Below are 16,440 nucleotides of genomic sequence, written 5' to 3'. Positions count from 1 at the left end.
ATAGTCTGCATCAGGTGTTCTGTAGCAACATACTATTATTAAATTATACTGTGCAAGACATACAACACTAACTTCAAAATGTTTTTCTATAGGTTTCACAGTTTTGGGGACAATTTGTTTGGCAATTATATCATTTTTTGTAAATATGCCTGTTCCCCCTCGTTTTATTAGAGACCTTGATGAGAAACTAGCTAGGTGGAAATTTGGAATTTGAAGGTAAGTAATTTCATCTTTGGACAGCCAGTGCTCAGTAACACACAGTACATGTGCATCTAAACATTCATCGGTTAGGAGCATTTCTAAATCTAACACTTTGCCTGTAATACCTTGAATGTTTAGATGCACAATATTGCATTGTATAACTCTCTTCTTCATTTGAGAGAAACTATTGGTTGTAAGACCCTGTTCCTTAGGTTTAACATTTACAATATTTGTTGCATTTTTACATTTTACAATAAAAAATCATCTTTAAATTTGCCCGGAACACTCCTTATTCTATCGGATGTTCGTGCAGATGGTTCTTTTTGTTTTACATTAACTCTTTTGTCATTTTCCACTTCCTTGTCTTTTTCATCTTTTCTCACTTCACTGTAATGTTCATTTTCTTCACTACCTTTTTCATCACTTACCATTTTACTGCATTTTACACCATTCATCACAAGACAGACTTTTCCGCTATTTACCACCTCACTATATTTCTTTCCATTTACCACTTCACTTTCCTGATTATTTATGGGGTGCCATTTCAGTTCAATAGGATTGCACTTTCTTCTTTGGTTTATAATGTATTCAGTTATCACCGTACCTATTGCTTTTGACACCTTTTCTTTTCCAGATCGGTTCAGATGCATGCCGTGATTTGTGAAATTGTTTCTCTCTAGCCTGCTTACATCAACAATATCGACATTACTAAAGTTTTTACACAGGTGTCTGATATTCTTGTTTGTCTCTTTTATGGCCACATTAACACAAGATTCTGGTATGAGATCGTATCTCGTTGGTATATTAACTACGATCACTTTAGAGTTTCTTATTTCAGGTAGTTTCTTTTCCAATGTATATATCACATCGTGACCTTCATTGCATGCTACATTGTTTGCACCTGCCATTAGTACTACACAGCTGCTGATTTCTTTGTTTTGAGGTTTTAGGCTACTTACAACCTGCCCAATTTTTGCACCTGGCTTGACAATACCTAACACTGAAACATCGCCTAGCTGACTCTTCACTTTTTCTGCCATTCCTCTACCATGACTATCAGCATAGATGAGCACTTCTGGTTGACTAACACTCGATTCTTCTATTTTCGAGATGTTTGTGGTCGTGTTTTTTGACATCACATTTCTTCTGTACGTTCTTGAATTAGTTTCTGGGTGTATTTCTTCAGTCTGGAAATCTTGTAGTGTAGAAAATCTGTTTTTACTCTCGAAATTTATGCTATCGATGTGATGTTTTTTCTTTGTTGATTTCCTAACCACTTGAGTCCATGAGGATGTAGCATTTGTTATTTCCTTTGCCTTTTCTATAGTTTCTAGTCTGTTTTTCAGGGCTTCATTTTCATTTTTTAACTTCTTTATATCACTTTGCAGTAGATTCACTACCAGCAAAAGATTCGCGAGTTCCTCATTTTCAACACTTTTTTCTCCGTTTTCACATTGCGGACAGAACCATTCACTGTTTTGGTCGATTTCTTCATCGGCATTCAGGTTGCCGCACTTAAAGTGTAACCATTCGTCACACATGTCGCACAGAATTCCATTTTTTACAGATCTTTTACACTTTGCACATTTATCATCATATTTTGTCTTCAATTTGAGAGGAGCTGATAAAAGCACGTCTTCGCTCGTTGGCGCCATAATAATAAAATAATAACACACATATACAGCTAGAACATTTCATAAATTCAACCAGGGTGATCCACCCCCTACCCTGCTCATTTCCTGGCGCCGTCATTAGATATCCTTTATAAAATTACCCTTGCAGGTCGAATATAAACGAGGATCGAGTATAGTGGTATCCGCTTTATTAATTGTATTGTATTTCACTACTTGTTTTAATATTAACGACGTCGCAAGTATAGGAGAATTTCCAGTATGTGTGTAGAATCCGCAAGGCAGTGGCGCAACCACAGGAAGGGGCAAGTTTGTAGATTTGTTAGCCTTGGGCTGACGTCAGAAGGCGAATCGCGGAAAGTTGTTTGAAGCTTGTGCGAAAAATTAGACCCGACACCGACCCGACGACAGCAGTGTTGCCAAGTTGGCCCTTTTGGGGCCAGAACTGGCCCTTTTGAGTACGTACTCAGCCCCAAAATTCAGCAAAAGCCCGAAGGGGCTTTTTAGCCCTACAGAGAGAAATCTTGCTACAAATCTAGCCCTTTCAGTAATGAAAGTTTTTTTGGTATTTTCAGTAAAGTAAACTGCAAATAAGAATTCACTTAACCGACCCTCCTCTGCAACTGCAAGCTCGTCCTACGACCCCTCTTGGGGAGCAGGTAGCAAGTGCACATTGTCACTTTATCCCCTTGTTTCTGGTTTTGGTGTGCTGTGTAGCCCGAGGCGAATTACGGATAGCGTCGATTCCAGAAAATGCGAATCTTTGTTCAGTTGCATTGCATCTGGTCCTTGAAAGTTCACAGAAATGCGGTGCGGAATCGACGAATCGTTCGTAACAGTGAGGCTCGACCAGAGACTAGTTCGTGCGTGCGGCCGTGTGTGTGTGCATATATATGAAGGAGGAATATGCCGAAAATGTGTAATGCTTTTGTGTAATCTACTGCACCACAATTTACGGGGGAAATAAATTATTTAAGGTAGAAAATTTAGTTTAGTTGAGCGTATGCCCCTCATCTTGACAGTTGATTAGTTGTGGTTCTTGAGTTTCAGAAATTTTGCGCTAAAACACCCAAGAATTAAGAACAAAATTTTTTTTCAGTACGCAGCCGCACTTTTGTAAATCTAGCCCCTTGAATGTGAATTTTAGCTCCATTTTGGGTGCGATTTAGCCCGTTTTTCTCTCGTGCTGTTGGCAACACTGGACGACAGTCGTTTGGCACTTGGCACGTGATATATGATCTGTGCTCATTTGTCAGTCAATGGAAAATACATGGGAAACCCGGATGATTGTGTAAGGTAATTTTTAAGTTTTTTTTCCAACATAAATAACTTTTTTTCGAATCCCAAACAGTGCTCATTACTTTAAGGAAGGTTCAAATTTCGTGTGACAATGATTGCCAAAATTCTACGATAATTAGTCTTCCTGCTAGCATAATTTGAAAAAAATCATAAAACAATCGGAACAGTTACCTTTTTTGACCAGTAACTTGCACTTTTTATAAGTGCAAACAATGGTAATTGCTTTCACCAAGGTTCAAATTTATTGTAGCAGTAATTTTTACATTTACATACTTAATCACGAGCAACTTTTCATTCATAAAAATACTCACTGTAACTCAAGTGTGTGCATATGAATCTTATAATTTCATTATTTTATTTCACTTCATTATTACTATTATATTTTTCATTGTTCCAGATTACTGAATATATATGTATATGTACTAAAACAAAAGCAACAAACATTAGATACCTATGTTCAACAATTTATAGGTAAATCTGTTTTTCTTTTTCATTATCTATACATATACGTGTATATACCTATATATTTAATTGTTCTTATTTGTATTGATATGTAATCCTTTTCATGTTTTTATTTTTATTTTTTTTCTCAATGTGTACTCTTTATTCCATTGCATTAATCTTCCAGACAAGGGTTTGTTGTAAGAACGGCCCTAGAGGCTGAAACACGCCCGCTCCAATAAAGGCGATTTTATTATTATTATGATTATTTGTGCAATACTTCGTTTTTTTTCTGATGAAATTTTGAAAAACCATTAAACATTTGGATTGGTTCCCATTATGGTATGACTCCTCGCATGCAAGTCAAACACCTTCTCGGTCATCTTTTGGTAACAGTTCGTTATATCGGAGACACATTTCTTCATTTTTACAGAAGATACCGAAACGACTTACGGAAATGAGTTTGCTAAGGTTTCCAACGTTCGTCGAGGTTTTTTCTTTCATCTCACTGATGCACAAGTGCTATTGCTTTCGCTACGTGAACCAGATCCTGCATACGATTGATGACGAAACCCCCTGTCAGTATTTCCAACCCCCCCTTTTTTAACTATGCTTGCCTAACTGGTATGACTGAAGATGACCGTCCTCTCTGATTTTCTTCATATTTGGCATACTTACTAATTGAGTCCTGCTAATGAATGTCGGTGATCTTAGCACCAAATTGAAATCAGAAGTAAGCGACATAAATGCAGCTGAAGCAAGGCCAAAACCTTGCAGGGTTGCCAGGAGTGTAAAAAAAGGCATCCAATGCAAGAGGCGGAAAATTATGTGAATAGCAGTTTATGAATTTCTTTTTTTTTGGGAGGTGGGGGCAATACTTGAAAGTCACTGGTATTACGAAAATGTATGCATGCAATTGTAAGGGGTAAGTTAAATTGTAAAAAAAAACACTGTGGCCAGCAAGAATCGGTTAACCTAGGATTTCATAACTACAACATTTTTCTATAAGCCTGCATTGTCCACTTCATTCTTCCTTCTATATTCTAGCATCTAGGCTACTCGCACCGAATTGAAATATTTTGTGTTTCACATGGTCCGTACTTACCAATTGTGTATTGCGGAACATAGTTCAAGGTGCCATTATGCTTTTTACACGAAAACAAACTCAATTTTTCACATACAGAGTAGTTTTTGTTATTCCCTTTTTCGCTTCCGTATCACACAATATGGCAAATATGAGAAATATCTCACCGATGCACAATTGCCATTGCTTTCCCTACGTGAACCGGATGCTGCATAAGTTTGATGACATAACCCCCTGCCAGTGTTTCCAACCCCTTCTTTTTAACTAGGCTTGCATAACCAAACCTAACCTAACTTTATCGGAATGATTCGTGGGGCTATCCATCAGCTACCCATGCATAATGTACAATTTGCACACGTAATGAACACGATAGTAGGTGTTTTTCGGTGAAGAAGGTTGGAAACACTACATACCCACTATGGTAGACAAGTTTTGCCTGCCATATTGTGTGTTAAGGAAGCGAAGAAGGGAATAAAAAAAATACTCTGTGAAAAATTGTGTTTGTTTTCATGTAAAAAGTATAATGGCACCTTGAACTATGTTCTGCATTACACAATTGGTAAGTACGAACCATGCGAAACACAAATTATCCGTTTTTAATGTGTCTCCGATCTATGAAACTGGTACCATTTTTTTATTAATCGACAGATTACATTACAATGTTTCATGTAATATAAATTACCGTGGAATTTCTCTACTCTCAACAACATACAAAATATTGTCTAACATTCTTTTAACAAGACTAACACCATATGCTAATGAAATTATAGGTGATTATCAATGTGGATTTAAACGTAACAGATCAACGTCAGATCAAATTTTTCACATCAAACAGACACTTGAAAAAAAAAGTGGGAATGTAATCAAAATGTCCATCAGCTATTCATTGATTTCAAAAAAGCATATGATTCGGTCAAAAGAGATAAAAAAAAAGGTAAAGTGTTCCCCTGTGCTTAGCACCACGCCATGAAGGCGTATAGGGGGTGTGGGTCAAAAGAGATAAATTATATAATATATTAGTAGAGTTTGGAATACCTAAGAAGCTTGTTAGTATGATAAAAATATGCACCAGTGAAACAGAAAGTAAAATTCGTGTGGGTATTAATATGTCTGACAAATTTACAATTCATGGTGGGTTAAAACAAGGAGATGCATTATCTCCATTGCTCTTTAATTTTGCCTTAGAATATGCTGTTAGGAAGGTAAAAGAAACTAAAGAAGGACTAAAATTAAATGGTGTGACTCAGTTGTTAGCATATGCGGATGATGTAGACTCACTGGAGGATGATGTGAATACAATTAAGAATACATAATGCTAAAATATTTTTCAAAACTGCTAAAGAGAGAGGTTTGGAAGTTAACAAAAAGAAAACTAAATATATGCTTACAGGCGGAAACCAAGTGTTAGGTAATAATCAAAATCTAATTATTGATAACAACTCGTTTGAACCAGTTTGCAAATTCAAATACTTTGGAGTAATATTAACAAATGAAAATTATATTAAAGAGGAAATAAAAAGTAGGCTTAATTCAGGAAATGCATGTTACTTCTCTCTTCATAGACTTTTGTCTTCTCGTTTAATATCTAAGAAACTAAAAGTTAAAATATACAAAACAGTAATTTTGCCTGTAGTATTATATGGATGTGAAACTTGGTCCCTTACATTGAAAGAGGAACATAAATTGAGAGTATTTGAAAATAAGATCCTTAGGAAAAATCTTTGGTCCTAAAAGGGATGAGGAGACAGGTGAGTGGAGAAGGTTACATAATTTAGAACTACATAATTTGTATTCATGTCCAGATATTATTAGAATAATTAAATCAAGAAGACTTAGATGGGCAGGCCATGTGGCACGAATGGGAGAGGAAAGAGGAGTTTACAGGATTCTTGTTGGGAAACCTGATGGTAAGAGACCTGTAGGAAGGCCAAGACGAAGATGGAGGGACAACGTTGAGATGGACCTAAGGAAAATCGGTAGGGATGGAAAAGAGTATTTAGATCTTGCTCAAGATAGGGAAAGATGGAAGGCCTGTGTTGCTGCAGCCATGAACCTTCGGGTTTTTAAGAAGGTTAGAGAGTTAGTTAATATAAAATTGATTCCAGGGAACTGAAATCACAAGTAACCGCAATATTGGATCCCAAAGTATGATCCAAATACGTAAAAGCCTACCATCTCTAGAGAATTTTTGCTTTTATATTAGTAAAAGCATGCTGTATGCACACTCGCATAGCTAAACAACAACAAAAGATCACAAGTTCATACCAACAAACTTAGCACTCTTAACAAAACAGTTGAAAATTGCTCTCAGTACCAAACCTAATGGTCCTAACCTAGCAATGTAAAATTATACCACCAATATATCTAACACTCCTAATGATAATTTCACATCTATTTTGGTTTCATAAGTTTTCAGTCCTTCGTGTTTGATGTACTTTATTTTATTATATATTTCTGAAGCTGTAGGCAATGTCCCATCTGCTACTGTTGTGGAATGCCGTGTTGCTATATTCACTTGCTCGAAGCCTTCGGGATGTTCTGCTTCACGCTAAATTTACAAATGTACTTTACTTCACAGTAACACTTCTCTACGAGCTAAAAACAACTGAAAACGTTCATAAACAACATAATCTTCATGAAACATACAAAATATTTCACTTTCTCTAAGGGGTAAGGAATGTCAAGCATTTCAAGAAAGCCAGTGAAGGGACTAATATTTTCTGATAAAACTTGGGATGTATATCCTTCCTCTAAAAAAAATCATAGCTGTGATATTACATTACTTCCCTGCTGAAAAAGTCAAATATTTTTTGTTGAGAAGCAAATATAAGCTTTGGTCCTAGGCCCGTAGCTAGAGGGGGGGCAGGGGGGGCAACTGCCCCCCCTGAGAGCCTGCTCTGCCCCCCCTGTCAAAAATACAGAACACATTCCTACCTGGAATTCTCACTAATCTTTACAATTATATGATGTGTTACTCTAGCAACATTACAAAGACACTTATTGATTTTGTAATTTATTAGGGTGTATGGAATTCCGTATAATGTCGTATCAGGATTGGGGGGAAAAATTCGCTTCCAGATTAGACTTCGGGAAATGATTTCAAAATATTCAGTTTCTAGAACAGTTGTTACATTTTGAGTAGTCTTGTATTAAAGGTGCCTAATGTGTTTGGATGTTTTTCTTGGATTTTTTTGCTATGAACTTTGAATTTGCTTAAATTTTTGTTTCCCAAGTCCTTTTGGTAATAGTGTGGTAGAGAGAGGGAGTGGATATTTGATTTTTGTTACTTTGCGTTGCTTTCCTGTCACTTCTAGCTAATCGCAACAATGAAGGATGACGTGAAATTGATGAATATTCACTCATAAACAGTGCCGCAACTACAGGGGGCAGGGGGCATTGTCCCCTCCCCCTGACCTTGGACGGAAGTCCATTCTAGGGGAAGCAAACATTGAAGTAAAAAAGCAAGACTAGGAGAATCTAAGAATAGCAGGACAATTGGATACTCATGATGGAATTAGTTCTTACTTGTTCCTTGCATTTGTCTACCAGACGACCAAGGGCACTTGCAAGGGGCACAGAGGGGCAATTGCCCCTCCCCTCGATTTCTAATTTTATACGAATAAAAATACATTTCGTAAAATTTTCTTGGTCGCTTCGCTCGCATTGTATGCTATTCTTATAGTCCAAGTTCAGAACCATAGCTATAGGGCAGCGGGAGTCGGCCCTGGGAGCCAAACGATCTATATTAAAAAAAAAGTGTTAAAGAGAATGCCATGGCGTCCCCGTAAAAATTATTGCACCCTATTAAAACAATTTATTTCTATGAAACTTAGTATGAAATATTAATGATGACACTGTAATCCAAGAAGTCATTGATCAATCAAGGGATTCCTATTTGTTTATAAGGTGTCAAAACATGTATTTCAACTATAATATAATAAAATTCACACAATATTTTGCAAAATGGTTAGCGTAGCCAGTAGGCAAACATTGTCTGTAGTGATGCAAGAGTCTCACCTTTGAAATAAATAGTCCGTGGTGAACTAAAGTACCCATGTTTTAATGTTTTAGCAAGTACAAAAAAATGTATTACAAATTTTTACACAATTCATCAAAGTGTAGGTAATATGTAACTATTATTATTTAATTAATTCGATTTTTCTTGCATAACACAACACAATGGTGTTGTTGGATTCTCGTTAGATTCTTTTGTGAAAATCTTGCATACTGGAAACTAGAGGGAATCATTATGAAGCATGATTTATAAAGGGCTCCCTTAATCAATTCTGCAGAGAGGCCTAAAGTTGTTGGTGCATATTAATTGTCTATTAACATTATCGATCTGTAAATATCAAGTAGGTACAGTCCCTATTAGCCTACCTAGGTATTTATGTTAAACTTCATATTCTTTGGCAATCTGGAAAGGTCATTATCGAAATATTGCTATTTGATGTTGCTCGAAGTTTTTTTTGTTCGTTGCAGTTTCAAGATATCATCCCTTTTCTGTTACTTATCTCTTTTGGGGGAGGGGGCAAGTGCCTCTGTGTACCCTGTTATATCTGCCAACGCGTCACACTATATTAAAAATTTGCCCCCTCTAGGATTGACTTCGCCCCCCCCTACAAATAATTCCTGGCTACGGGCCTCTCAGCCATTTACATTAGAGATGGTAAAATAAGGCACAGGACAGCTTTCTATCATTTTTCTTAGCAGAGCTATCAAATTTATCGTAACTGTCTACAAAGGTCAAAGATGCTGGCAGCATAAAACAATAATGGCCACCATTTTAAACAAAGTCAAATTAAAAGAGGTAAGATTTTACAATACCGGATCCATCCGTAATTTCCATCCTTCTTCTTATACTCACGAATCGTAAGTTTTTTAGTAACTTTTTGTTGGGTACATATTGATAATAATGGGCATTCGTTCATATTTTGCATAGTCAATAATTTAGGACACTTGATCACGATTGTGTAGTTAAAATTTGTCGCTAAAATGCTACGAAACTGACATTTTTTTTTACGGTGCCCCACAAACCATTCACAGTAAGGTTAGGTTAGGCAAATATAGGTAAAATTTTGTTTTAAAACATAAAATATTGAAATAACCATTGTTTTCGTGGAGAAATCCAGGGTTTCTGTTCTGATCGCGGACCACTCAATTTTCCTTATTTTACAATTTCTGCATGTGACCCCCAAATTTTAACTTCAAATTCGTGACTAGGAGGCCTCAATTATTGAGTATGCAAAATATTACAAAAATCTGGGAGGGGTCCGGTATTGTAAATTCGCTCCTTAAAAGAATATAGTGCCTATTTCAAACTACCCTTGCATAGGAGTCACAACAATAAAATGAGATTTTGAAAAAAATGGCCAGGCAATCAAGTATTTTTTATTTTTACCTTTTGTGGATTTAGGCAAAATGCACAGTGGTTCGGATGATACCTTGAACTATTGGGCTAGTCCCAATGAACCTAACTGAGCTTAAAGTTGACTGAAAACAAATCCTGTCATTATAGGCAGTGTACATCTATGAAAGATGAGCCAAGAATAGCTTAATTCTTGAAGCTTTCCTGGCAGTGGATGATGAAAAGGCTTTCTTGGGATATCAACCAGGTGATTTCTGGATACATTTCCGAGTGCTTACGTCACTGTCATGTTCAGGGAATGAAGGGATTAACCTCACCCTGACACATCTCCTCACTTCAATCCCTGCAGATGAGATTGACGTTAGTGCTCAGAAACCTATATGGAAATCTCCTGGTTGATATCCGGAGAAAACCCCTTCATCAAAAATGTTATATTTCTATCAGTTTATATTTGTGTGGTTCTAGGAAATTACTGGTTTGTGGAGATATTGAGAAGTGCATGAGAAAGAACTAGAACTGGAGAGAATATAGGAGAACCGATGGAGGATCTTGAGATACAAAGACAACTAATAGTGTCTAAACAACAAACAATAAATCAGCTTAGAGGTATGTACATTGTAGTAACAAGCTTGATGTGTAAAATAGATGCATAATGCATGAAAACCTGTAAAATAGTCTAATATTACTATAATCGTGCTAAACATGAATAAAAGTATTTCATTAAACTATATTTGGAATCTCATGTTTAATGCATTGATGTCGAGCTGTAGAACATAAGATATATACACCTTTCAAAATGCCCAGTAAGTATATATATATATATAAAGGGGCTTGCACAGGACAAACACAACACATTTAAAAAGGCAAGGCTAGTCTAAAGACTTCCTCAGAAACAGTGCAAAAGCCCTACTCTTCTCAAACACCTAAAAACATTTGCTAAAACACAGTCATCGTCTCCCAACATGGATGATAAATTGTTGGGAAGGCGAAGAATGTGCCGAACACTTAAAACAACATTACAGGCATGTCACATTAATTTTAATTCAATTTCTTGTGATCTTTAAAATCCTTAGATTCCATGTTGTTGTAAAGAAACTCTCTAGCATTCTTAAACCTGAAGGTTTATGGCTGCAGCAACACAAGCCTTCCATCTGCCCCTATTCTGGGAAAGATCAATCCAATCTTTTCCATCTTCGTCTTGGCCTTCCTACAGGTCAAGAATCATTATCCTTTTTTTTTTCTCTCTCTTTGCCAGGGTTGTTATCTCTTTATTTCCAACATCTATTCAAGGCTGTTGCATTGTTTTCAAATCTATGAAACTGACACAAAGTTTCACCATGTACCCCATTATGAGCCACAGTGATCTAGTCTCAAGGATGTCAGACTTCCATGCAGGAGACCTGGGTTTGATTTCCAGGGTGGGAGATCTAAGGTCGGAACTTTTCCAACTTGTCCCTACATAAAGCGGTTCTGGGGCTCGCCCAACCTCAGATCGGTTGGTACCTGGGGGGTAGGGGCGGAAGGCAGCCAGAGTGTGGTGCTGATCACACCACCTCAAAAAAATAGCTGAAATCGAGAATGTGTGGTGCCCCAGGTCCACATCTTCCAAATGTGCCTTCATGACATGGAACTTTAACTTTACCTATTAACCATACATATTTACAATGTACTCATTCTAAAACATTTTTGTTAACATTTTGGTCACGAAACTTTGTACAAGTGTCACTGACCACAAGGCCATATCTATACTTCAGATAAGATTGGAAGTTGTGAGGAAAGGGCCAGGAGGGCAGACAGAAAATACCAGGAACTGTTGAAAGCCTTAACCCGGCAACTCAACATAGATTCAAGATATAGTGTATGCCAAAATAATCTAATAGGAGCCATACAGAATCTACAGGATGACATCAAGGAGAAGGAAAAGGTAACTAACTATTTTCAAATTCATTCAAGAATAATAAACCTACTGTGAGTTTAAAAATTATGGAAACTCGAGTTTGGACTCCAATTAAAAATTAACCATTAGACCTACACGAGAATGAATTACATCAAAATTTAGCTCATTCAATTCTGCGTTAATGTGTGCTAACCAATTTTATCATCACGAGAAGAAAAAAATTTAAATTTTGCAAACAATCGCTATCTTTGAATATCTGTAAATCAAAAATGGGTTGTCCGATTGTTATGAAATTTTACTAGGGTGCAGGCAGAAAGGTCATAAACACAATTATTAATTTTCAGGTTTTCGAAATTACTCAAAAAGTGGGCTTGTAATTTTGCAAAAGAACATTTTCTTAGCATTGGGTAGTCCAACAAATACAATATTGGTCTTGTTTTGCTCTTGGTATATGTTTTTGAAATGCATTATCATTGTAAATTCACATTGGGAAACCGATTTTATACAGATTTTTATTCAGCTGAGTAAAGCTGTACATGGAACGTGGCAACACTGCAAGCATTGACTGGCAGTTTCCATGGTTCAACGGGCATCGCTGTGTTTCAATGATAGCGATTATTTGCAAAACATAGATTAACACAGAATTGCACTCATTTTTATGTATGTCTGCTGGTTAATTTTTAAATGGGATCCAAACTCTAGTATCTGTAATTTTTAATCCAATAGTAAGCTCCGCAACAGGTGAAGTTTGCAGCAACTTTTCGCATACTTAGACCCAAATGCGCACACAGAATATAGTTCTGTTGCAATACTGCCGATTTTCTCACTGTGATATGACCAGCTCGGCGGTTGAGGCAAGACGGGCACGGGAGATGCTGAGGGCCATTCTTGCATGGATTTATACATGAAACCTGCTGCGAAGTTAACCTGTCTTGAGGCTTAGTTTTCACTTTAGGTGGTAGGCAGGTGCGTCGCTAATCTCCATGGGAGAGTGGTTAGCATAACGCATCTGAGTAAGACATGCCACCCAGGGGTAGACAAAACTAAACATAATTCAGGCAGCAACAATGTTTTCTCTGGAGACAGCATTTGTTTTATTTACTTTGTTTTGCAAATACAAACTAAGAAAACCATGAATTGAACTAAGATAAAGGTACATATTTTGAAATGTGATCTTAAAACATTTAATTCATTAATTGAATTAAAAATAATTAACTCTTACACCAGACTGGCCTTCTCAGAAGGCTCAACCAGTAACAGCATGGATAACTATGCAATACATTCTAATATATGGCTGATTCTACCATATTGCTGAAGATTTTAAAATGTGGCTAGATTGTGCAAAAATTTATAATTGAGTGTTTATTATTCTGATTAAATGATACAGTAAATACATTTTGGAAAAAGGGCAGTGGAAATTTCCATAGAAAAAAATTAACTGAATTTCAAAATTCAGCCACCCTGCATTTATCTACTCTTTGATGCCACCTCTGTTACAAGCATGTTCAGTAGTCATCTCACAGTCTTGCCACGATAGAGTTCTGAACTGTGCATGGGTGTTCCTTCATGAGCGTTCTGTCATGCATTTCATTTCATTCTCACCATCACAGTTGGCCAAATAATGCACCAAAATATTTATGGTTAGTAGAAAATAATCATTGTTGCACAAAATAAGAGAAATACAAATACTAAAGTTCAAATCACAAACCCTGAGACCTTCTGTAAACAAAACCACCTGCATGCAGAAAGCATTGCAAACTCATAGAAGTAAAGTAATCCACACGAAAATCCAGCGTTGTTACAGGATTCATTACGTAAGGCAAAACAATGGCCAATTTGTAGTATGGGATACGCTGCCGCAAATGATGTCTCACTTTAAACCCAATGCTCTTTCTTCTTTTACTTATTGCATCACCTTTATGGTTAACTCTTTGCACCAGTAATCATTTCCCATAAATTTGGCTTCTTTCTTGCATGTAAATTGAATATATTTTACTTGCATTTTTTAGACAAAATGATATAACATGGTAATGTATATTTCTAAGGATGATATAGATAGGAGTGTATTTGAAATTTGTTTGTAGATTTTATGTAAATTGTATCTTATGTAATTCTTCTTCTTCTTTTTTTGTCCCTGTCAGCATTATCTTGTCGACTTTGGACATCGTTATTGTTTTGTTTTTTTATTTCTTTTAATGTTTTCTTCTAAAGTTTGCAGTTAGTCTCACAAATTAATCGGAATCACAAATATATAACAATTATTATAAATCATTCACTTTTTTTGTCCATTTTGCTGTTTCTTAAAAATCACTTTATATTTCAAGTCTACATTTTCGAGAATATGCATACAGCATCCATATTAATGAAGGGGATAAATCTGTTAAAATGGATGATAGTGATATTGGAAATGGAATTTTTAAACGTTGAAAACCTTTGTAGAGTATGATTTGTTGATCTGAATAGATTGGACATTCTAGAATTAAATGTTGAGCATCAGGATTATTATTGCCACATTTACAATTTTCTTGAGTTTTAATTTTTATTTTTGCTAAATGTGCTGGTGTACGTACGTGTCCTGTTCTTAATCTATTAATAAAAACTATGATTTGTCGTGGGAGTGTGTATGAATTGAACCAAGGGACTTTGGATTTAAATTCTGCAATCCATCTATATGTGTTGCCCACAGACTTAAATTGATCTTTGCACCATTCATTCCATTGCTCCATAAGTTTGATTTTTACTCGTGGTAATAAATCAGTATACATTAACCTATTGAAACTTATGAGTTGTAAATCTCTGGCCTGTTTAGCGTATATGTCCACTCTATCATTTCCTACATTAATATCATGTGCTTTGACATAACTGAATTGTATGTTAATGTTTCTTTTGCAAGCAAGTTGAATTTGTTGAATAATTAAAATAATAAGATATGATTGGTGACATAATTTGGGATAGGATGTAGATAATGCTTGAAGAACACTCAGCGAATCTGTAAGGAGAAGAATTTTTTTAAAGTCTTCCGCTATTCCATATTGTAAGGCTTTGTATAGGGCGTAACTTTCCGCAGTAAAAATAGATGACTCTATAGGTAATCTAAATTGTTGATAAATGTTTTTCTCTGGGATGTAATAGGCACATCCTACACTATTGTTATTCTTAGAACCATCGGTGTAAATCATTACATGCATTGGCCATTTTTCTCTGTACAATGCATGTAAACCTAGATCTCTGAAGTGGATTGAACATTGAGTATATAATGGAATATCTAGTTGATAGATCAAAGGATGTAAGAGAGTGAAAGTATTAGATCGACGTTCTGGAAATAAGTAATGACAGTATACAAGGAAATATGAGGTGGTATGAGGATTTATTACATCGGCTTCAGCCCATTGTTTTTGTATTTCAAACAATTTATTAAATGGATGAGGATGATTTTCCCATGATTTAAGGAGGAATTTTATTGTTAATTGAATCCGCCTGTGACTCAAAGAAGTCTCTTTACTCTCCATATAAACACTTACATTGGGGCTTGATTGCATAAGACCTAGACAAATTCTCAAGGCTTTTCTTTGTAATATATCTATTTTGTCGAGTAGATTGGATTTTGCTCCCCCGTAGCTGAAAGCTGCATAGTCGAAAAATGAGCGAAAGCAATTTCTATAAAAGAGAAGTAAAATTTTTGGGTGGCCTCCCCATTTTGTTGTTGTCATGCTACGAATTATGTTTAAAAACTTTTGACCTTTGTTTAATAAATATAAAATGTGTGTATTCCATGTAAAACGTCTATCAAAATGTACACCTAAATATTTGTGAGAATCTGTCACTGGGATGTCAGAAATTTGTAAAATATTATTGGGATAACTATCTGTGCGTTTGTTATTAAAGCAAATGATTTTGGATTTATTTTCACTAAGGGTTAATCCTGCATTATGAAACCATTCTCTAATGGTGTTAATTAATCTCTGTGTTTTAATTATACCTTGGGTTGCATCATCTGTAGTACAGTAAAAACAGAAATCATCTGCGTATTGTACTAACTGGAACGGATAAAGAGGTAAGGAGTGAATTTCATTTGTGTAAATGTTAAATAATAAAGGACTTAAAGGTGCACCTTGAGGAATTCCTATGCTAGTGAAACGAGGGTCACTAATTGTTTCTGAGAACCATCCATATATCTTTCTATTGGAATATAGGTTCCATATGATTAACGATAATTGAGGATGAATGAAAAGATTTTCTAATTTGTTACAAAGCATATGTAAATAACAAATATATAATGGGCATAAACAGCCATATGCATTGCTGTAAGTCCAATAAATATATTGATGATGATGATCAAAACAAGACAAAAAGTTCGTAAATTTATTGCGGTTGGAAACTTTGACAAGCATCCTAATAACGATTTTTGTTCCGCCAAATATAGTGCACTTCATAAAATAACTTGGTAACATGGCAAGACAAGATAAGTGTGAACATTTTGTAGTAATATGCATTGTAACTTTCAATGAGCTTAGAGATT

The 16,440-nt window shown here is 35.8% G+C and overlaps 1 protein-coding gene across 3 annotated transcripts in view; it reads left to right on the top strand.

Moving 5' to 3' along the window:
- The first annotated feature begins 3,049 nt into the window (after nucleotides 1–3,049).
- Nucleotides 3,050–16,440, top strand: part of LOC145980658 (uncharacterized) — a 34,511-nt gene continuing 21,120 nt past the window's right edge. For 2 of the 3 annotated variants that reach the window (XM_083113709.1, XM_083113711.1), the window contains exons 1-3: nucleotides 3,050–3,128; nucleotides 10,490–10,630; nucleotides 11,779–11,948. In XM_083113709.1, the coding sequence (XP_082969835.1) occupies nucleotides 10,564–10,630; nucleotides 11,779–11,948 (237 nt within the window). In that variant the 5' untranslated portion in view covers nucleotides 3,050–3,128; nucleotides 10,490–10,563. The remainder of the gene's footprint in view (nucleotides 3,129–10,489; nucleotides 10,631–11,778; nucleotides 11,949–16,440) is intronic. The other variant, XM_083113710.1, reaches the window with a different exon arrangement.

This window comes from Lepisma saccharinum, chromosome 28 (assembly GCF_977018435.1).
Source record: "Lepisma saccharinum chromosome 28, izLepSacc3.1, whole genome shotgun sequence".
Classification (NCBI taxonomy): domain Eukaryota; kingdom Metazoa; phylum Arthropoda; class Insecta; order Zygentoma; family Lepismatidae; genus Lepisma; species Lepisma saccharinum.
Note: the sequence above shows the minus strand (reverse complement) of the source record. Positions and strands in the feature narration are given on the sequence as shown.